Raw genomic sequence first — 22,662 nt, forward strand, 5'->3', positions numbered from 1 at the left:
TTGGTTCTTAAAACTTATTTTAGTGGCTAGAAAGTCATATTTTCTTTTTAATTTAGCACAGCTAAAGATCTTTTCTGGCTGACCTGCAAATGCCTAATCTCAGCACTTTGGGTTTTAACCTTTTACCTATCTGTTCAGTCCAGTCAGGGATTCTGAGATAAAACCTTTTAGAAGCTGCTTTGGTGTTCATGCCTCCCTCACTGTTCTTATTTTAGCTGTGTGTCTACAAAAGTGTAAAAATGGTGGCGAGTGTGTAGGACCAAACACCTGCCACTGTCCCGCTGGCTGGGAAGGCCTTCAGTGTCAAACAGGTGAGTCTGTTCCTCAGATGTGATAATATCACTAACAGCTGCAGTAACAGCTCAGTTTTTTTGTTAGGTAAAATCTGGCAAAGGTAAATACCAAATTCTTTAACTTGGACTACTTTATAACCAATTTTCCTGAACTATTGCTGAACCAAATTAAACTGTTCCTCTGCCAAAAGGAGAACTGCTGTCTCCTTAACTCTCAGGACGAATACACAAAAACTAATGTACCAAATTACAGGATACTTCTTGGAGAGATGAACTCGAGCAAAGGAAAAACACACAATTTGTTGAAGATTGAGATTCATCCATCCATCAATTTCCTTCCACTTGTCCAGTTCAGGGTCGTGGGCAGGCTAGAGGCAGTCTGCCCTGGAGAGTTTGCAGACTGAGATCACTTTGTTTAAAATAGTGAAGCAGAAGATATGATTGTTGCTTTTCCTTTAAGTTCTTTTTTGCAGATAATTGTTTTGATCGTGTGTTTCAAGTGTTTCCAAATGACAGTCAAGCAGACCCCCTGAAATATAATAAAAGACTTAAAAGAAGAGAATTAAGGGTGAGCAAAATGTGTAGCTAGCTTATTACAGCTACCCTGTTTTACTGAATGGAAACACAAATGGATTTCACCAGTTTGTTCACAGCAAACACATATAAAACATATTTTTTTCACATATAAGACACTGCATTAATGAGCATAACACGAATGTGTCTTACTGTCTTTTCTGATTGTAGATTTTAACAGAAATCGACCATGAAAAGAAAAACAATAAGAGATCAAATGTTTTAATTGTGACTTTCTCTCCAGCGGTGTGTAAACAGCGGTGTCTGAACGGAGGCAGGTGTGTGCTGCCTGACTACTGCCACTGTCGGAAAGGCTACAAGGGACTGACTTGTGCAATAAAGGTGAGAAATGGGGTCACGGTTAACATATCCCAGTGGGAAAAGTCATAAAGAGCACTGATAACTCCAGGGTTTGTAGATTTATAAGATTTACAATAGAGTCATAGAACAAAGCTTCATTAGATGAATATTGTTGGTCTAGATGACTGAAATGTGTAGTTCTGCTTTAATATTGCAGGGTATAAAAAATAAATCCAAAACATATAGCGTCTTTAAGAGAAATGTGATATTAATGACACACCAAAAAACTAATAGGCGCCTTTTGTGCATCTCACAAAAATGCACAACTCAGTATTTTTTTCAGATTTTTTTTATCTTCTGTTCCTTTTTAAAAAAATTTCTCTGTTTAATTCTTTCTGACTGCTGATAACCACTATTCAATTCAATCTCTTTCTACTAATGTTAAGATATATTTTTAAAAAGTCAGATCAAATATACATCAGAAATACCTCGAATTTAACACACTGCTTTTATTTTATAACCTCTTATTACTTTTTAAAAATTTACATTTTTTTAATCATATGTATTTTATGGTTATTTCAGATTTATTTTTTAACTGCAAATAGCCCCGTGGAGCACATGCAGTACTTTCATGGCCCACTAGGGGGCTGCAGGCTACATTTTGGGACTCATTGCATCAAATAAAACGGCACCAAACAAATTAAATATTTTTTTTTTTTAAGTGAAACCTGAATTTTTTTTTGTGCTTCACAGGCATCACAAGCATGATGGGGAACGAATCGGGAATGTGACTAAAGAAGCCACAAAGAACAAAGAGAGCACCATAACCTGTGGTGTGTATGAGTGAGACCGTGGATACTGGCATGTGCTGTAATGTGTGGCTGTGTGCACATTAGAACAGTAACAGAGCGATTTCATATATTGCACTTGTCTTTTCCTGTGTAGATCACTACCTCAAGGCTCAAAGTAACACCCCTCTCTTAAATGTATTGACAGTGTATTTTATGCAGGCCTGTGTGCCGCTGCACAGTATTTTGTTCAGAAAAATAACATGGTGGAGGTTATTGCCATCAAACATTTTAGGTGTGCACTGTTGCTTTCTTTCTTATGAAAAAAACCCAGCTTGAGCCTGCTTCTTCAGTAAGCATAATAAAGGCTTTGATATGAATATGTTGCAGATTAACAAAAGTTGCATTTATTTAGTTTTCTTTATTTGCTGTCATTAATATACTGCCTGATCAGGCCTGTTTGAGTCTGTTATACATTTATTGGCAAATATGGATGAAAGCAACGATGGTGATGAGGTTGTATATAGGGCTTGTTTTCTACACCCTCTGTACTATATATTAAGCCCTATATTTTTCTCCACATTACACGGTGGTACTATAATAAAGACAATGTCTATAAATCTCTCTTTTTTTTTAATGAGCTTCAACAATGCATAACATTTTTTCTTCATTTAATGACAAATTACAGTATATTGTGTGTTTAGACAACATAAAACACATTCAATATTTAAAAATTATATAGCAAATGTTAAAAACAAGCTAAAACGGTACACTTTATATAAAAAGAGGGATGAATGTTTTGTCTGAAATGTGAAACCACTGCTGAAGTACCTTAAACCAGCCTCATTTCTAATGAACAGCAGGGGCCAACTGGTTGCAAAAAAGTAAGTTAAAGTAAAATTGTTTTTATATATAGCACTTTCAAGATAAACATTACAAAGTGCTTCACAACAAAATACTAGAAATAAAGACATAAATGCTACCCAAAAGGAAGTTTGAAAAGATGACTTCTTAGCTGCTTTTTAAAAGAGATCACTGAGACCACCAATCCCACAGTCTGACTGTATATAAGTCTATAGAAAAAACATTTATTGACTACAGCATGATGTTAAATTTGCAAGTTATGTTCACATTTACAGTAAAATAGGTGAGAAAGAGGGTACATTTCATGGTGTTTCCAGCCTATTTTTAAAACTCCCAAGATGGGTCTTTACTAACTTTAAGGGTGACATCATAGTGGCTACATCCATCTTTTCCACACAGTTGCTGTAAAACTAACTACGTTCCAGGTATAAAAACGTAATGACCCCACAACCTTGTTTGATTCTTGGGTGCACTAGTGGGACTTTTTCCTCTCCTCGCAGCGAGGTCCAGAGAAAGGAGGTCGACAGCGACATTTGTTGGGAGAAATGCACTTCCCTCCATGCAAGCAGGGCTGACTGCATACAGCTACAGACAAACGGAAACAAAAGCACAGGCACTATTTATAAAACCAGGGGAATGGGAAATGATTGAAGAGCTTGTCAATTCTAGCATCATAAACTCCAGCAGCTGGTCTCAAAGATGTGAAGTGTTGTGACATCTGGAAATACACTAAGCTGAAAAGCAAATCCAAGGTGCAAAGAGAAAAATTGGGTATGTAAAATGCACTGGTGTGAGAATGGTGCAATGTAGTCAAGAGAGCAGAAAGTACCGGAACTGGATGAAATGAAAACGACTGTTTATCATAAGGAATAACTGGTCCCAGTGGAGGGCCAGCCTCAGAACTGGGGTCATAACACGACTCTGTACATCTGAGACTCCTCAATTATTCTTTAAACTGGTCTCATCAAATGTACACAGCAAAACGTTATCGGTCTTTGGGAACAGTTTGTACTCACCCGTATGGCAGGCACCACCCAACCATCCCTCCACACAGCTGCAGATTCCTGGAGCCACACACAGACCTCCATTCCTGCAGCCCTGGGGACAAATTGCTGCATGGGAAACAAACCATAGAGGTTCGCTCAGCGTGGAACAGAAATATGAAAAAGAAAAACTTACAATAAAAGTTTGTGTTTTGTGAAAACATGAAAATATTTTTATTTAATTCAGGCAAAAGTCAAATGTGAAAATTTAACTTTGGTCAGACCATACAGTGGCAGTAGCGGCTGTAATGTACCATTGGTACATGTGACGTTTTTCAGGCACTTTCAGCCTTTATTGGACGGTGACAGTAAAGAATGGACAGGAAGAGATCAGGCCTTCACTATATTATCCACAGACCCCACTGAGCTTTGCAGGTCCCTGCAGCACTTCAGCATATGGCTCACTTGCTCAAGCATCATCCTGGCCTTTATGATTCCTGCTTAACTACATATGTAACTATGCTATGACATTACGTTTAGCATGTGATTGGTCTGTTTTGTTGGTTGCTAAGTTAATTGTGGTTTTATGCTGATGCTGTACTAGTAAAATTAGTGCCATGCATATAAGAGAAGGAGTTCATACTAGATTTAAGCCCTCCCAGTATCACTGACCCGATGTGTACAATGTGTATGCTAGCAAATAAGGAAAATGAGCTTAGGAAGTCATCGAGTCAGCTAATGAATGAAACGGCTTTAATCCTAGAAGAGCAGCAAGGCTGAATATTTAATCTAGACCACAGAAGATGGATTGCTAGAGTCCAACTGATCCTTAATTTTACATGGAGAATGCATGCAGTCTAACAACAGATTTTCAGGACTCATCACTAAAAAGTCAAGTCTGAGTTTCTTTTGAAGAAAAATCTTGGTAGACATAAAAAAATGGCTTTTCAATCTTTCCTGTTTTTTCCAGTTCAAACTGAACTGTAGTTTTCTGCCAATATTACAAACTTCACCACAGCTCTCCAGCTGTTACACCTGCATGTCTGCCTCATCCACTAAGTCAGACTGACTGTTGCTTCCCTTGGTGACAGCAACTTGGAGCCATAAAAAGCCTTAAACATCCACTAATGTCTGCAGCTGATGAACAGCTCCAGCTGAGGAAGCAGCCCCATTTGGCACCTTTGACCTCTGTGTTAATTGGGTAATTAGATACAGCCATAAACGAACCCTCTTGGCATTTTGATCCGGCCCAGCTTGAAGGGCAGATGCACTTGGCCACGCCGTTGACAGCGGTGCATTCTCCTCCGTTCCAACATCCCCCATCACACATCACTGCAAAACACACACACACACACACACACACACACACACACACATAGAGTTATGCATTCATAAACTTAATAAGACACATTTAAAAAAATCGAATCCATAAAATGTTTTAAGAACTTAGACAAACAAATGAGGCAGTACGTGAGCAACAGCTGAATACTGTGTGTAGCATTCTAGCTGAATAATAGTAAACTGAATACAAATGAATAGAGCAGGAAAATACACCAAAAGCAGAGAACAACTGTCATCATGACACACACATGTGTTTATACACTTAATGTATTAGAACCGTCCCGCTCCCATGAACTCGTTTACCTTTGTGACAGTATCTTCCTCCAAATCCAGGAGGACATCTGCATTTTCCAGGGCGAAGACACACTCCTCCATTTTTACATTTGGGATAACAGTTGGCTGCAAAAACATCCACCACAGTTTTTTTTTAATAGGCTTCAAAGTTTTGACCTTCTTTCTCATAAGTCTTTGTCACTTTAAATGAATTTGCAAGTACGCGCAGATAAAAGGTTTGTCACGTCACCATACTGGCAGGTCTCTCCTTCGTAGCCCCGGGAGCAGAAGCATGTGTTGTTGCGGATGCAGACTCCGGCGTGTTCGCACGGCGGCTCGCACTTCGCTTTCAGGTCAAAGACGAAGCCGACCGCGACGCCCCGGGGCGCGTCCGAGCCTCCGGAGCACACACCGGCGAGCGACATCAACGAGGCAAACAGGAGAGGTGCAAACCCCATGGCCGGATGTGCTTTGTTGCTCAAATGAGGAGTGAAAAGAAGCGAAGCGGTGGATGGAGATGGAGGAGGAGAAAGTCTCCTGAAGAAACAGGGAAAACTTCTCGGCCAGGATGGTGGTGGTGAGGCGGAGCAGGGAGAGCGCCTTGGGGTGGGGGCTGGGGCTGATTTTGAAGACTTTGGATCAAACCTATGCAGTCCATATTTGCATGAAACATATTGGTTAGACCACCGTGCAGATTACGTAGTGGGGTTACATGAAGTAAAAAGTTTGACTCTGCCACAACAGGTTTCCCAATAGTTTGTCTGGAGTTACGACAGAGATGCTAAGGATACCAATTAAATTAGGCCCTAAAACATGTATACCCAAAAGAAGTATTTAAGAGTAATCTGATTGTATTTGCAGTCTGTTCATTGTACAATAAATAAAAAATGCAATAAAAAGCACCCACAAAGAGAGTAATATAACTGCTCCAGAATGCCTGGTCTAGGATTGTGGAATAAATAAATAAATAAAAAAAATCTGTAGTGTAGTTTGTTTTGATTTTTTTGCTAACCATAAAATAAAACTGTTTCAACAACCGTGAGAGCTCACCTGTATGAAGTGTAGAAAGGTACACACTGCTAACTGCTGTTGAATCCTGATCGATCCTGTTTGGGACAGTCTACCATAAGGTGGCTGGATGAAATAAATGGACAAGTTTCTGGTACATATGCACATTTGTTGAGTAACTATACTCACTATACTTGGTATTTTCTAGTACAACATTTGCTCCGCAAAATGAGACACAAAAGATGATGCACAACTGATTTTTCTAATATTTATACTCACATACAGGAAGCTGACTTTACCCAAATATTTAACTTTATTCAAGTTACATAGTACCTATAACTAGTGGTATTTAAACAACATCTCACTCACTTCTGTTATAACAGCAAGGATTGATTTCTAAGGCACATAATTCATAATTTGTGCAAAGTATTATTTTTCATGGCTACATATCTAAGGTTTTATTTTGATTTAAAGAAACTACTGTGAAATATGCAACAAAAGAAAAGTGCAGTATTTTATACTGAGTACATATTTCACAGTGATTTTGACAAGCTACATCTAAAAGACTGTAGAAACACTTTAAATGTCTATGATTATATTTGTCAGAAAGACAGAGTTTGGGATGTCAGTCTATGTAGAGCACATATGGAAAAACCATTTCCTCTTGTTTGGTGAAAAGAAACCCTGGGCCTATATGAAGGACGGGGTGAGGGGGAAGTTCTGTTGTAATGACAATAACACAACCAGTCAGTAGCGGATGTGGTTCTTCTCTCTGCTGCCTTAAAGCTGTTCAGAGACCAAACAGGAAAAGTAGCTTTCTGTTTGATTCTGTGTTTTGCATTTTTCAGTAAAAGTGAACAGTGCTTCTTTATTCTGAGTTCTGTGAGCTCAGAATAAACAGAGTTTGCATAATACTTGGACTACTCCAAGTACAAGATTTAAATTTCTTTGGTAATAATATTTTTTCTGAAACTGGTGATAATGTGTTGAGTCACTCTTTGTACGGCTCTAAATCAATATAGTCCTGTGGAGGAAAAAAAGGGTTGATGCTTATTTGCAGAAGGATACCTTAATGTGGTTTAGTTGATAATGCACTATATTCAACCTGCTAATCAGCAGTTAGCCTGCGTAACCACCAAAGAAGATAAAGAATAATAACAAAGATGAATGCCATCGTGTTAAAAATCCAAAGAGGAAATCACTTGTTTACCAATAAAGTACTTCCAGAAGCAAATATAAGAGTACAGTGCTGCCCAATCAGTGTAAGCAAAATACATTAGCGATGGGAGCGAGAGGGTTTTTTCTCTGTTGTATGTATTCCAGCGTAGCTTTGGTCTAGACCTGTGACCTGGATCCCGGAGTGGAAGTGAGCTGGTGGTTTAATGACTGCAACAGATGTGAACATACCATGATACACAAGGGGCCTGTGCCTCTCGCTTTAGGAAACAAACAGAGGATAACACCAGAAAGAAGTTTTGAAAGCAGACAACAAAATTAGGTTCTTTTAAAAAATAATAAATATTATTATTATCATTAATAAATAGCTTAAACACACAGCTTTACAACCATAGCCTCAATTCTAATCTATTATGAGCATAAATGGAAGTTAACAGATGTGCTTCAGCTCTGTGGATAGCTGCTGGAGTGAAGAGGTTCGTGACAGGATCCCAACAACATTAATGAGTGTGTTTGTGTGGGACAATGTGGGACACTGTACTAATGCTACGAGGCAGATAAACATATTTGACATGAGGAATATGAAGGACAGTTATACTAAAGTTTGTCACTGGTCTTCTGCAATATTACTGCAAATTTGCAATCTTATTTCCAATTTTCATCTCTGGGTTTCAGTAGGAATGCACAGATAACAACAAAGAGAAGTTATTTGGAGACACGTGTTCGTGAACTAGACCAGAATATGGGACACTATTTCATTATGTGAGAAGAAAGAACAGGTTCCAGATTAAAGTACAGTATCTGGTCACCCTGCAATAGCTGCAGCCCCCTGGTGGGTTGTGAGGATACTGCAAGTATAATCATTTTGGTGTAATACAATAAAACCACCCTGTTATCCTCAATAAAAGGAAGATGTTTGTGTCGGGTACATTTTCCAGACAAAATAATTTATGGACAACTAATTTACGATCAGATGAAATTTGTTTTCGCACATTTGTAAGAAACCTGCCAATTTTCTCTCCTATTTAGTGCTCAAACATCTGCATCAAGTCCACTGAAACCTTTCACCACAATAGAAAGGTGAAACTTTTTCTTGTCTTTTGAAGGTCCAGTTTCAAGTATTAATGTGCATTAATAACAATGGAGTAATGAAAAGGTAAGAATTTGGGGACCTTCATATTTCAGCTGAATGAGACATTTGGCACCACTCGGTGTGTACACAGTGTATTACAAGCACACCAAGAAAACACAAGAAACGCTCAAAATGAATTGATTTTATTGTCACCGGCATGCATGAAAAACACAAAACCACTGTTTAGATGTTAGAAAATAGCTGGGAAACTTTCACTTTCATGGAATATTACAAAGAGCTTGATTTCGGCTTACTTTCTTCAAAATGACGTGTAGAAATGTGCAGATTTTGCAGTGATTTAAACTGTGAAACTTTGCATGTTGATTTAAGAAATTATATTTATGTGATCAAAACAGCAAATTACACCATGGCCCACAAAAATTGGATTAATTTAAATTTTTAAAAAAAGGTGACATTTGTATGAATAAGCCTATGACATAAAAATATTATTATAAGTTATTTTCTTATCAAGTGAAAAGTATTTTATTTTTCTGTAAAATATGCTCATTAAGGTCTTCAGAGTAGTCACGCATACCTTTTAACCTGATGATTAACAGAGTTACACACACCGCACAAAAACTAAAAGTTTAGAATAAATCAGTGATGACATGAGTCTGCTGTACTGCTCTACACACTAACAAAATTCATGAAACGAAAAGAGAGAGGCTGTTTGTAGAAAGGAGTCAAATAAGAGCAGAAAGGAATGATTAGGAACACCTCAGTAGTTTTACTTTCAAAAGTTATTTCTCTCTCACACGTTTTAGAAACTATTTCATAAAGTGGTGTAGAATGAGAGGGGCTGTGAGCAGCTTTCCCCTTCTATTTAAGCAATATTCACATTACCTTCTCTTCAAAAGGCCCAGCTAAAGTGCATTGTAAGTAAAGCTATTGCTTCCAGTATTTCAAATACAGAGGAGGAGTGATATTGAATAATGAATAATGTGCTCTGTTTTTACCAGCCTGGAAAAACTACAAACCTCTCATCTGTGGGCCATCAGAAGGATTTACAGGTCTGGTTCACGAGGGATAAACCATCGTTTGGTGGTTTTATTGCAAAACGTCTATTCTAAACATCATGTTTGTCCTCTAAACAGAGTAAACTATTCAGGACTTAAAAACTGATGAGCCACTACGACTAAATTAAAAGCAAAGATGTTTTGTATGGAGGTCAACAGCAGTATCTGATGCCTAAGCTCTTTTGTTTCCCTTATTGGTAGACCTGCACATGCCCGTGCAACGAGGTGGTGTTCCCCCCACAGTCCACATACTGGTACATCTCCTGGGAGACCTGCTCCGTGTGGCCAAAGTAAGACGTCGTCACCATCACCCTGAAAAGCAAACAAGAGTCAAACATGATCAAAGCGCAAGATGAGGTAAGTGGAAATAGTTGTGCAGCAGTCTGATATCACTGATATCATCAAGTACTGTAGCTCAGAACTTACATCAGTGCATTTCCTCCATCTGTAGATCTATCACACCTAGACTCAACATCTTGTTCTGGCCTAAGCTCTAAATAAATTCTGTGCAGCGTTCTTGTGAATTGAAATGGAATAAACCACTATGTTATTCTATGTTACATATCAAGTCTTCTCTGCATAGAGCAGTTTTGCATATTTTTTCAAAGGGGAAACATTATCATCTGAAGCATCCATGAAGAGCTTACAACTTATGATTAAAAGTCAACTATCGCAGCCATGTACCCTATAAACAGCTAAAAAGATTAAATATCTTGAAAATAGTAACAAATCTGATCAATCTGGATTCAGCACAGTAAAAATCAATAAGAAACAACACATTTTATCTTCAAAACAAACAACTTCTGAAGTTGACTTTTTGACTGCTGGGTTTGGACAGCTTATTGTTCTGATCCTCACTTGAGGGCCGACTACAAACAAAATTCAACACAGCCAGGCTTTCTTTATGCTAGCTGTCCTAACAAAACCCCAAACCACAGCTGGAGATAACCGTTATCACAGTTACGAACAGGGTTTATCAGTTTCCTCTGTCAGGCAGGGGTATATGCATCAGGCTCTGTGCGTGCTCAAACAAAACTGGGCGTTCTGCAAGTTATGCGACTCTTCTTCTGCATGAAAGAATCCTAATAGGTGCTGTCTACTCCAATCAGAAATATTATCAACTGATGATGATGATAAAATTGTGATTAGGAGATAAAAAAAAAAAACATCACTGCAAATAAAACAAAAAAATAATGTTGCAGAAAATAATTAATCTGGTGATTTCGAGCACAGAGTAGTCCAAAACATTTGAATTCAAGTTATTTTATCTCTGAGCACGCTCTCTGTGCTGCTGTTTAGTCGCTGTGAAACTGTAAACTGGATCCATTTTAACATTAAAGCTAAATTAAAATTGCTGCACGTTGTCAGCATATCAAAGTGAAAACAACTTTATGGATTGAACAGGTATTCCTGCTGTGTGTTCTTGTAGCGTCCAGCAGTGTAAAGGAGACTAAGCAGTAGATTAGAATCAAGTACAACAACATTTATACAATTTCAGCATAACAAAATAAATCAGTGCACATTTCAGGTGCTTCAATCAGTGGTTTAAGCGGTGGTACGGCTTAACGACTTGCACATATAAAACATATTCCCCCAGTAGATAATCTACATAGCATTTAATACATGCTGTAAATAAAAGAATCAGTGAAAACATAGTGCTTCTAGCTCATTTTCAACCAAAACATGAAACACAATCTGATTAGAAGCAGGTTATCTGTTCAGTCTAAGTTACCACTGTGACTTAGTCAGATAAAAATAAATCCACTTTTGTGACACAGAAACCTTTAGACTGGACCTAAGTCATAAATCTGGCTTCATAGTACAGGCCTCAGGTCTATGTTATTCTGCATTTACTACAACATGCATTAGCAGCAGGAGATCTGAGATAGCATAGAGCAAAGTGTCAGCAGTTAGCTACACCAACAGTCAACCACAGCTTTTCAGGTGAGTCATGCTGACACGGCTGAAAAGCTCAGATAACACCCCGGCCCTGCTGACTTCTCTTTCTTGCTCTTATTACAGTCAAAAACTGGTTGGGAGGCTTTCATTGTACATACAACATCACAAAATCGACTCCAAGGATTATGACTTCACAGCTATCAGTTCCACTCCTCACTTGACAAGTTTGCATGATAATAAGAAAACTCACATTGAGAGCAGGCAAAGGAGAAACTAGAATAAACAGTAGTTGTGAAGAGTCGCACAGTGAGCTGAAAAGAGATTGGTGCAAACAATGAGGACAGTGACCCCCCCCTCCCCTTCCCCTGTATTTGCTTTGGTCTCACTGGGATTTTTTAAATTTTACTAAGAAATGCCAATCAACTAAATTTACATTCTTGGACTTATTACAGTTATTTAAACAAAGCAGTGAAGCCAAGCCTGACATTGCCTTATGTATAAAATTAACTTCCAGTCTGATCCTCAGAGTGACTGTGAAAACAGATTATTCATTTAACATTAGTAACAGATGAGTACTTGACATTGAAAAATGCATGAAGCCAAGAGATCTGTGTCGTATCAGAGCTGGGAAAAGTTGCATTGGTGCATCGTTAGAAAGCTGTAGTTGCTGCCAAGGTGTTGAAAATCTTGCAAATAAAGCTGATAAACCCCCGTTTCCTCTGCACATTTAGACTGTAGTCTGATGGATTTTAAAATTTCCTAGGGGTAAAACTTAAATTTAAATTAGTCCATCTGAAAATCCAGTATTGCTAAAAGCTTTATAATTTTTTTTTTTATTGATATTACCTCATTGGCCTGACATTTATAATAATGAGATCAATGAGGTTAGCAGCCTTCTAAGCTGTGCTTTGTATGTAAGCTTAGTATGACAAGCTTGAGCTTGTTTGGTTTAGAGGCTTTGGATGTGATCTTGACACATCTTATTTTGCAGAAACTACTTTTGAATACTGAAGTGTCCAGTACAAATGTATTAAGCTTAAACGATTGATATACAAAAAAAGAGGTTTAACACGAAGAATGCAGCTTTTGAAAGTGACAGGACAAACTGAAGTAGAGAGTGGACATCTGGCTCTGTTGGAGTTGCAGAAGCACTCACAGGTATACAGCAGTCTTACAGAGCGGTGCTGCTTTTACCTTAAGATATTTCTGGCAGACTGCAGCGAGAGTAACACGCTTTTTTTTCCCTGTATGTCACTGCATGGTATTAATATAATTACTTATTTGCTTGGTATGCTTGTCTGTTTAAATAGCAGAAGTGATGATCAAACCAGTTTTAAACATGCACTTGCTTCCTAATTTTTTGAAGAGAGTCAATTACTAGTGCAAGCAAATAATTTCTCACAAAGACACGCCATCATTTTCACACTGTCAGCTGTGAGAGGCAGTGTACTAACACTGAAGTGGAGGGAAAAACACAAAACAGCCCAGATTGAATAACTTTGTTCATCATTACTTTTGTCAGAACTGACTTTTTAAAGGAAATCCATTCTATTCTTGGACTCTTTTAGAGTCATTCTGCATTCTTCACACATGGGGGGTGGGGGCGTTATTTAGCTTATACTGAACTTCTGCCTTAGGCTGTTGTAGCACCGGACTCTTTAAGCTCACCCTTTAAGCCAGCTTTCTTCTAACTGGCTGCAAACACAGAAAAAAAAAAATACAGTATTAGTGGCATCTTCCCTCACTAACACCATACTGAGGAAAGAGAAGAAAAACTATCTGAAGCTGACCCATCCCCCATTTTTACAAGCGTAATATAATTTTCTCTTATGCATACTATAGTTATTCTTATAAATCCATCTGTTTGATTCATCTTCCTAAAATATTCAAGACAGACTGAAGGGATTTTAAAAATAAAAGCCTTTTTAGAAGCAAATTAATGCAGTGATTTCTCTCAATTGCACCAAGACACTCCATTAGACAATCACAACTGGCCTTTATTCTATCATGGTCTAGATATAAAACCACTGAAAGGCTACATTAGGTTTTAGGGTATTGGCTGCTTTTCTCATCCTCATTTTTACTGGCATTCATCAGTGTAATGATACTTGGCTAGAGGCCAACGGGTTGCCTTCACCCACAATGGATTCAGAGAATTAATTAGGAGAAATGTTAACTGCTAATTTTACAGTCTGCTTCCATGTCAGATTTGACGTGTAAATGAGCAAAGCACCCAAAGCCCCGGGGCTTCTGCTGATCTGAACAGTGCCCCACAGCAGAAGGCTGTTTGCTCTGGGCAGATCTTCAGTGTGTATCTGTGTGGGTGAAGTTATGCGAGTGTGGAGGAGGAAGCTGAGAGAAAGACTGATGCTCAGCTGAGCACAGTATTAGACATAAAAATCAAGAAAAATATTCAATATCTTGTCATACTTACTGCATCATGACCACTATGTTGTGAACTTTAATCGTTGGTAAGGTGCAGTAGTCACTGAAAGAGAGACAAGTAAGATTAAACATGACAGCGATCTGAGTGCAAATGCCTTATTAATAGGATTTCAAATAAGATACTCACAACATATAACTCAATTCATCAGCGATGATGGTGGGGACCATGTAATCAATCTGTAAACACAATTCAGAGAGAAAAGATATTAGATTTGAAAATCTATTTTCTTCCACTTATCCAGCGGGGGGCTGGGGCCTATCCCAGCTGTTACAGAGGAAAACCAGGGTGCACCCCGGACAGGTCGCCAGTCTATCACAGAGCTAACACAGATAACATTCACGCTCACACTCACAGCTATGGCTAATTTAGACTTGCCTGTCAACCTAAACCTATGCATGTTTTTGGACTGTAAGAGGAAGCTAGAGTATCTGGAGAGAAACCACACAAGCACAGAGAGAACATGCAAACGTCACACAGAAAAGCCCCAGCTGGACACGTTTCAAATCCACAAGCAATATAAAGAAAGTCAAGAAAAAAAAAAAAGAAAAAAAAAAACGAACTGAGAGGGTTACTTTGTGCTCAGTTGTACATTTTTAGGGCTCACTGAGCTAAGTGACCAAGACAATCTCCAAACTACACCACAACATTATAATACTGACACTGGGCTGCAGAAAAATGGTAACCTCCTACATGGCCTGCTATGATATATTTATCAGAACACCAATGCTGTAGTGATTTTAATGATTTAGCCTTTTTAAAAATATTTATTTCATACCATAACTAACAAACCAGTAATGTGTGAAATGGTTTTGGTGAATTGTATATTTTTGAAGCATCTTCCAGAGCTAAACTTTGTAGATGGCCTCTGCACACTCATCTCACAGCCAGCTGCACAGAAAGACCTTTACTTTATTTCCCCATGTTTTTAAGGCCTCACTCTGTATTGTGTTTTCACAGTAAGAAGGTGCTACAGTAGTACAATAGGAACGAAATAGTGAACTGACGCCAATTCCTTTAGCATCTACCTGGTCTTAGATGCACACATACACCTTGAATATGCCTGTGGGTTGCCAAGTTGTGCAGACAGGTAAGTGGAAATTGTATGTAATATATGTACGAGTGTTTGTGTATGTAGGCTGTTTCATAGAGAATCTGGAAACTTCAGAAAAACAAACAAAGCCGACTGATGCACAAACTCCATTTATGCATAATAAAGTTTGAGGTTAGTGCAAATCATGTGAGTTTCCTGAGAGAAAAAGCCACATCATATTTGATTCAAGAGGATTTCAACGTTTAGGAGAACCCATATTTTATCTGAGAAAATATGTGAGAAGAAGTGCTCTCCGTGTGTAAACACAGAAAAAGTATATCAACCTACCTGCTGTTCATCCAGTGGTATGATCACTGTGCTGTTGCTAAGCCTGGCCTTCCCTATCACCGTCTTGGAGAACTGCACTTGGGCTGTGATGTTGGTCACAGTTATGGCATAGTAGTTATTGTTGGTGATGTTCAGTGTGTTCTAGAGAAAAGAAGGTAGTTATTATGGCAAACTTGTTAGCAAGCATTATTGATTTGGAGCTGCCCATGGCCATTGCCTGTCTAAGCATGCTAGCATCAATTTAAATATTTAAAAAAATGCGTTATTCAAAAATTAAAAATTAAACCATGCTATATTCTACTGATGCAATACTATCAGTAAATTCAGTTAGATTATTAATAAAGTTTTATTTTAGTATATATATTATGTATTATTTATTATAAAGTGCTCAAACTTACTGTAAGGTTGAGATAGACAGTTCGTTTGTCATGGTCATAGGAGACATAGGCAGACTTCACTCCCACATAGGAGACATCAATGGAGCGAGGGAATAGGAAGAAAACTGCCAGGCCAGACAGCAGCAGGCACAGAGCGACTGATATTGTGACATACAGCTTTCTGCAGGAGATTGAAAGAAGAAGTCAAAAGCTGAAACCAGCTGTTGACTTCAAAGTCTGTCGTGCTGCTGTGTGTTCATTTTGTTTCATCACACGCACAGCTAAGGCAGTTAATCTATAAAAAGAGCACACAATGCAGACTTACGTCCTGCTTGGTCTGAGCCTTTGATCGCTGTATGGAATCAGAGCCACAAGCTGATTCTCTTGACCTGTTGAATGAGTTTAGAAAAAAAAAAAAGTGTAACTGCTGGAATCGATTTTGCATCACTGCTTTAAAACTACATCCAAAGAAGAATCTTCGCCTAGTTGTTTTTTCTCACTTAAAATTGCAATTTTCAGGTCTTGACTAGATTTCTATTCCTCGTGATCCAGAAAACTTGGCCTTGGCAGAAATGTGCAATCCTGAGTTCCAGATCTGGTTTTAAGTAAACTGGGATGACTGATAAGCAAGTGTAGGCCAAGCCAGTTTTAATAGTTGCCAAGAAAAAGAACTGTGGTCTTAAGAACATAACTACGACTTCAAGTTATAACTTTCGACTTTAAGTTATAACAATTTTTGTAAGCAATATTTCCGTTTTTGTCCTTGCTTTTCTTACTGGTTGGAAATTGAGGCCACATGTGGAAAAGGTGATGCAAAGACAAGCAACACTTGCATGAAAATGTGCAAGCAGTTGGATTGCATGTTTCCTTATAATGCAGAGTTGTCAATCAAACTTGATAAAACCAAATGCATACAGCATTCATTAAGCCATTACTAAAGGTTTATAATAAATTAGGATGGTATTCTTGTAAATTTCAACTTGATTCATGGGTATTTTGTACAGATGGGTGCTTTGACATCTCTGCTTTTAAAAAACTCTTAACAGTTAAACATGTAACAGCTTTAAGTTTTACCACGAGGGATTCTGCCAGTGCCCTGGCATGTGGGGCAGGTAACGCTGTCCCGTCCAGTGAACTCCACATAGGGGAACTGAGACACATCTCCATTCTTTCCATCCTCTTCTGTGTGACTCCCCCCATACTCCGTCAGAGCGTCTTGACTCTCGTCTTTGTGCTTAGCTAAGAGTGACTGGGTCTTGCCCATAGCTGCAGCTGTCTGTAATCAGCAGAAAAAAAAAGAACATACAGAGAGAGGAACTTCTGCACAAGTTCAGCACGCCATGCTGACTAACCACATGCCAGAGAGCCATTTGGATGTAAAATTAGATCTGGATGTATCCCAGTAAACACTTCCCAGGGAAACAAACTTCATCACAAAAGTCTTTTGTAAATCTGTTGGAATTCAAACATAGACTCTATTCTTCTCTATTTTTCAATGTTGTATAAAATACATTTAACTAACACATTTGTAAGTTAAATATTTAGACCAGTCTCATGGCAAAATGTGACAGGAATGAAAAAGTAATTGAATTGCTCATGGTCACGGAGACAAACTGTCACATTCTTTTCTCCACCGTCAGTATGACTTTACTGTCACAGTGACAACCAAGGAAACAGGGTTTTAAAAGAAGCGGGAACTGCTGTATTTTAACTCAAACCAGTCTTTTTCCTAAATCTAATGAGTAGTTTTTAATACCCAACCCTAAATGAGTACTTTCTAATAGATACTAATACACAGATAATAATCCAATCAAATTGATACAACTGAAGTAGAAAAGTCTTTCCTGTCGGGAGAGGACGGGACGGGAGTTGGTGCAAACTATGGTGTCTACCACCTACCTCTCCAACCTCTAAATACTGACCTATTTCCTCTTTTTAAAGTATAAAATATTAATTTCTATAGACTGAAACAAACTCAGTACATGAGACCGTTGAGATCGTAAGCTGCCTCAAGTTAAGCTTGATTTGGACTACAGTGGGAAATCTATGCCGTAATTGGAAACTCCTTTTAACTAGAAGCGACCACGCCATTCAAGTTGTTGTGGGCTTTGTTGACACAATGTGTAGTTACATTTCTCACTAGGCGCACGTCAGGTTACATAGAAGTTTATGACAAAGGTTTAAAATGAGTTGCTGGTTACTATGCAACATAGACGCAATATAGTTACAACATAGATTTCCCACTGAAGCATAATTCACACATTATCTTTCAGTTATTTATGAATTGCTTTTAAGGACACAGACTTTCTAGTCATTTTTTAAAGTGGTCCTGAGCAGTAATTCTCCAGGCTTTCAAAGTCTTTCTTTGGATATTGGCCAGTCCTTGCAGTCCCCTTCCTTTAAGTGACCTTTGAATCACTCAAGATTTTAGAAAAAAAAGAAATGTAACTAAATTCAGGGATGACGTAGTGTTGTCTCTGTACATAACTGAGAACTTTAAGAACCAATTTTGCACCAACAATGTTGTTTCCAAAGAGCTATTAGCCAAAAACTTCTGAGTATCTCGGCATGGTGTATAATGTATCCTTTAATAATGTTTAAGGAAACCAGACAAGTGGAAGACAAAAGAAGTGGTAGACCAAAAAAATTTCAATTTCAATTTCAAAATCCCACATTCCCTCAAGTGTGACTTCTGTATCCACACTACCCATCCACCAGGCATGATGACAATACCCTTTTCATCCTTTTACAGCTGTGGGGAAAAAAACTGCCTGCAGCATTTGAACAGCATCTGAATCGAGTCATGTCCATTAGAAAAAAAACAAAAATCCACCAAAGACCTGTTACAGGACCTGCGATTGATCTAATGTTCACTGAAGCCTTATCGCAAATGGTCTCAGAAGAGGGGTGTCTGTCAAGAAACCTTTGATAAGGAATGGAAAAAAAAAAGAATGAGGTATGTCAAATTATACAAGACCTGGACTGAAAGTGAATGGTAACAGGTTATATGAAGTGATGAATCCAAATTTAAAATTTAAAATCAGTATGTGAGGAGGAGCTCCAAAGAGAAGTAAAACAGCGAGTGCCTAGTGTAAAATGGTGGAGGCTCTGTCATGGTTTGGGGCTGCATTTCACCAGTTTGTTGAAACTGATGGAATTATAAATACAGAAACTACAATCAGACTTCAATCCACCAGAAAATACCATCTGGAAAACATCAAATTGTTAACAGCTCCAAGTATTGACTTTCAAGCTTCTCAGAACTGCACAAATTCTGTTTTTGTCTTACATACTGTATTTCCATGTATGTGTGTGCATGTTTCAATAAATCGCTGGACCTATTTCCTATTTTTCCAACAAAATATGAAGAAATGATGGGCAAATTAACTTTTGCACAGTACTACAGCTTTACATTCATAGAATGCCATAACTAGGAATTAATAGTCATAATTCAGACATAACTTGAGGACTTGTAAATATGCTTTGCTGTGTGATGTGCTTCTTCAAGCTTATAAATATGTGAACAATCTGTTTTTTAATGATATTATTGCTTTAAGACTGCTTTGTCATATCAATCTGACTCTAATGACTAGCAGACGTGTTCACTGAACAGGAAAAATCTGCTCCATATCTTCCAAAGTACATTTACTCCAGTGTGAGGCATTTTTAGGGCTGTGCTCATTTAAAACAGATGCTGCTGGGCACTGGTACCGGTGCATTTTATTTTTCCCCACAACAACCAGTTTCAAATTGTCCAGCTCTCTTAGGTTATTTGCTCATTTTAGCCATGCTGGCATGGCTTTCTGACTATGTATTGTCAAAACAATGGCATCCAGTGGGGGCTTAGGACATGTAAGTCACACACTTGCCATCTGCCTGCTTTGTGTCTCTGTACTGTGTTCGGTCTCACAATTGCTAAAACAGTTTGGAATTTAGGCCCATTTCTATATGAGATTAAGCAACAGCAAAGACAGTGGTAAAAATATAATGAAATCTTGTTTTGAGGCAAAGTCAGTAAACTTTTTCAGCTGGTTTATCCGATTTTTCTGTTACTTTTATACATTGTTTTGTCCAGATAGCCATTTAAATTAAGGTTAATTTAAATATTGCTTGAAAAGTCCCCTAATAAGTGTCTGGATGCATTTCAGTTGCAAGTCATTCTTTCCCTATAGATTTTCCTATAGGCACGATCAATTAATGCCAATTAATATCCACCCTGACTTACATCATTTTCTGTGTTTCTCTGGTATTTAAAACACTACTTAATCAGCAGTTGTAAATAATAATATAATGTAAATAAGCACAGTACCATATTCAAGTATAATAATATAAGAAAACGTGTTATATAAAGTGGCTAATATCGGTCTGTCATACAATAATATCAAAAAACTGCTTAAGTATTAATAAACCAGCTATAGTTTCAAGTATACTACGATTTCATGTGAGTACACTTAAGTAAATGAGCAGTAACTGGCAGTTCTGCTTGAACTAATATCCTCATAATAAAGAACTCTACAGTTATTTGTTTTAAACCGTAAAGTAGGCCGGTGTTTCCCAACACGTATAGCACCGTCATGTTTGAGTTGCCTTTTTCCACACCGTTGGAGATTCACGCTGTTTCATCTGAGGGTTGCTCAACATAAACTATAAAGAAATGCTCCAGACTCATCCAGGCTGTTGCCGTTTGTCTACATAGATGACACACAGCCCAGGCCGCCATGCTGTTACTGCTGCTGCTGCTGCTACTGAGCTGTTAAGGCTAGCCGAGGACACACAGTACCGGCCGGAGGAAAGCGGGTTTTATGCCTTTATTCTTACAAACAGGAGGCACATTTAGCTCATACATTTTTTTTTTATTTAAACACACTCCGAAAAACCGTATTCCGCGTCGACTGTAGGCTGCCAAACGTAATTCAGACATTTAATTAAAACCCGCACGGATCGACGGTTGGTATGTCGTCGAAGTCGTTAAATATCTAACAGACGTTCGTTTAACATTCCCCTAACCGCTTACCTGACGTGTGTTTTAGTCTGTTTTATTTGCCATCCGCTGTATCTCTGTTGTTTGTTGTGGTTCACGCGCCAGCGAAGAATAACGCCAGGAACGCCCCCCGCTCTTCTCATTGGGCAGGCCGGTAATGGTTGATTTATCCGTCTGCACTGTGTTCAAACAAACGGGATGCTGGGGGTGAAACTGCACTGGGGCACACCCAGTCATTACTCAAATAAGACATGTTTGTTCGTTGTGTAATGCTATGAACTATGAACTGCCTTTGTTCAGGTCATTATTACTCTTTCTGACATACTGCTGCAGCAACAGCAGTTACTTCCACAATTAGTGACAAAAATATCAGTTGCAACGTGTGTACTGCGCCCCCTGCTGGGACCCGAAGATACTGCAACTTAAAGTGAAAAGTTGCAAAAAACATTAACGATTTAATAATCGTTCCCATCGGTATTCAATATTTAAATAAAAAACAACAACAATAAAACAAAATCCCTCAAATTAAAAATATATATATATTCATTTTCTGACCCGTTTTCGATTATGTAGCTGGCCACTTCATTAGTTACACCTTGCTAGTACTGCGTTGGGACCTTTTTTGCCTTAATAACTGCCTTTATTATTTGTGGCATAGATTGAAATGATATAATCATTGCTTAGTAGGCACTAACAGGCCCAAAGCATGCCAAGAAAGTATCCCCCACACATTTACACCACCAGCAGCAGCCTGAATCCTGCAGAATGGATCCATTCTTTCATGCTGTTTACCCCAATTTTTGCCCGTTTCATCTCATGAGTCATCAGATCTCATGAGTCATCAGACCTTTTATTGTGCCGTTTTAGTGAGCCTGTGAATTGTAACCTCATTGTTCTGTTCTTGTCCGACAAGCTGCTGCTGTAATCTGTAATCTGCTTCAAGGTTTGACATATTTTACATGTTATGCATACCTCAGTTGTAACGAGTGGTTATTTGAGTTGCTCTTGCCTGCCTATCAGTTCAAAGCAGCCTGGTCATTCTTACCTGACCATTGATATCAACAATGCATTTCCAACCAGAAAACTGCTGCTCACTGGGTATTTTTAATTTGTTTAAACCATCCTCTGTAAACCCTGTCATAGTCTGGGTGAGCTTCTGGTACCTTTCCATTGTTGTTGTTATGACTCACGGGGATCCGCCCTGGGGCGGGGCCCTCATCGTCTCACCTGTGCAACTCACCTGACCCTGTTTCCCAGTGATAAGCGAGCCGGTATTTACCAGCGTCACCATCTCCGCAGTTCGTCAACTAACCACGCTGGTAACTCTTTGTGCCTCCAGTGTTCTCATCACGTCACCACTCCTCAGCCACTCACATTCTCTGGACGCTGGTCTCTAAGACAGGATTCACGCACCTCCGTTCGGCACCGCCGCTCAGGAATAACTCCCCCTTGCACACGCCTGCCTGTCCTCCTGCCACCGTCTGTCTCTAAGTAAGCCACTCTGACCCTGTAATCTCCAACACCTTAGGTTCCAGCCCCTTTTGTTTCCCTGTTAATTGCATTCTCATTTGTTCAGTTTCGCCAAGCCAAGCATACTTTCCTCGTATTTCAAGTTTGTCCCTGTGATAAAGAATAAGGCTTGTGAGAATTAGTTTGCTGTCTCCGTGTCTGCTCTGCACTTGGTCCACATCCAAGTACTAACCTACAGGCCCCCGGAAAAACCCAAGATAGCTGTTCAGGAAAATCCCCAGTGGATCAGCAGTTTCTGAAACTCAGGCCATCCCGTCTGGCATCAACAACAATGCCCCAATCAAAGTCACTTAAATCACGTGTG

General features: G+C 38.7%; 3 protein-coding genes across 3 annotated transcripts in view; 1 reads left to right on the forward strand and 2 right to left on the reverse strand.

Moving 5' to 3' along the window:
* Positions 1 to 2,574, forward strand: part of vwde (von Willebrand factor D and EGF domains) — a 27,018-nt gene extending 24,444 nt beyond the window's left edge. Inside the window, exons 30-32 of the mRNA XM_025911805.1 lie at positions 216 to 311; positions 1,111 to 1,208; positions 1,920 to 2,574. Coding sequence (XP_025767590.1) covers positions 216 to 311; positions 1,111 to 1,208; positions 1,920 to 1,934 — 209 coding nt within the window. The 3' untranslated portion in view covers positions 1,935 to 2,574. The remainder of the gene's footprint in view (positions 1 to 215; positions 312 to 1,110; positions 1,209 to 1,919) is intronic.
* On the reverse strand, positions 2,290 to 6,285 carry seraf (Schwann cell-specific EGF-like repeat autocrine factor). Its single transcript, XM_003450252.5, has 5 exons — positions 5,666 to 6,285; positions 5,446 to 5,541; positions 5,029 to 5,133; positions 3,835 to 3,930; positions 2,290 to 3,403 (listed from the first exon to the last, which is right to left on the reverse strand). Exons 1-5 carry the CDS (start codon positions 5,871 to 5,873, stop codon positions 3,291 to 3,293), a joined length of 618 nt encoding a protein of 205 aa, XP_003450300.1. The 5' UTR covers positions 5,874 to 6,285; the 3' UTR covers positions 2,290 to 3,290.
* A 2,573-nt stretch (positions 6,286 to 8,858) lies between these two features.
* tmem106ba (transmembrane protein 106Ba) lies at positions 8,859 to 21,019 on the reverse strand. Its single transcript, XM_003450288.5, has 8 exons — positions 20,862 to 21,019; positions 16,922 to 17,123; positions 16,173 to 16,236; positions 15,869 to 16,028; positions 15,471 to 15,611; positions 14,219 to 14,268; positions 14,081 to 14,134; positions 8,859 to 10,059 (listed from the first exon to the last, which is right to left on the reverse strand). Exons 2-8 carry the CDS (start codon positions 17,109 to 17,111, stop codon positions 9,939 to 9,941), a joined length of 780 nt encoding a protein of 259 aa, XP_003450336.1. The 5' UTR covers positions 17,112 to 17,123; positions 20,862 to 21,019; the 3' UTR covers positions 8,859 to 9,938.
* Positions 21,020 to 22,662: the final 1,643 nt, after the last annotated feature.

This window comes from Oreochromis niloticus, linkage group LG11 (assembly GCF_001858045.2).
Source record: "Oreochromis niloticus isolate F11D_XX linkage group LG11, O_niloticus_UMD_NMBU, whole genome shotgun sequence".
NCBI classification, from domain to species: domain Eukaryota; kingdom Metazoa; phylum Chordata; class Actinopteri; order Cichliformes; family Cichlidae; genus Oreochromis; species Oreochromis niloticus.

Coding starts and splice junctions, on each gene's coding strand:
- seraf (XM_003450252.5), bottom strand. CDS start 5,873: ATGGGGTTTGCACCTCTCCTGTTTGCCTCGTTGATGTCGCTCGCCGGT. Junction 5,542..5,665: donor AGGAGAGACCTGCCAGTATG/GTGACGTGACAA, acceptor ATGTTTTTGCAG/CCAACTGTTATCCCAAATGT. Junction 3,404..3,834: donor GGGTGGTGCCTGCCATACGG/GTGAGTACAAAC, acceptor GTTTGTCTGTAG/CTGTATGCAGTCAGCCCTGC.
- tmem106ba (XM_003450288.5), bottom strand. CDS start 17,111: ATGGGCAAGACCCAGTCACTCTTAGCTAAGCACAAAGACGAGAGTCAA. Junction 16,237..16,921: donor CACTGGCAGAATCCCTCGTG/GTAAAACTTAAA, acceptor CTCATTCAACAG/GTCAAGAGAATCAGCTTGTG. Junction 10,060..14,080: donor AACATAGTGGTCATGATGCA/GTAAGTATGACA, acceptor TTTGCTTTTCAG/GGTGATGGTGACGACGTCTT.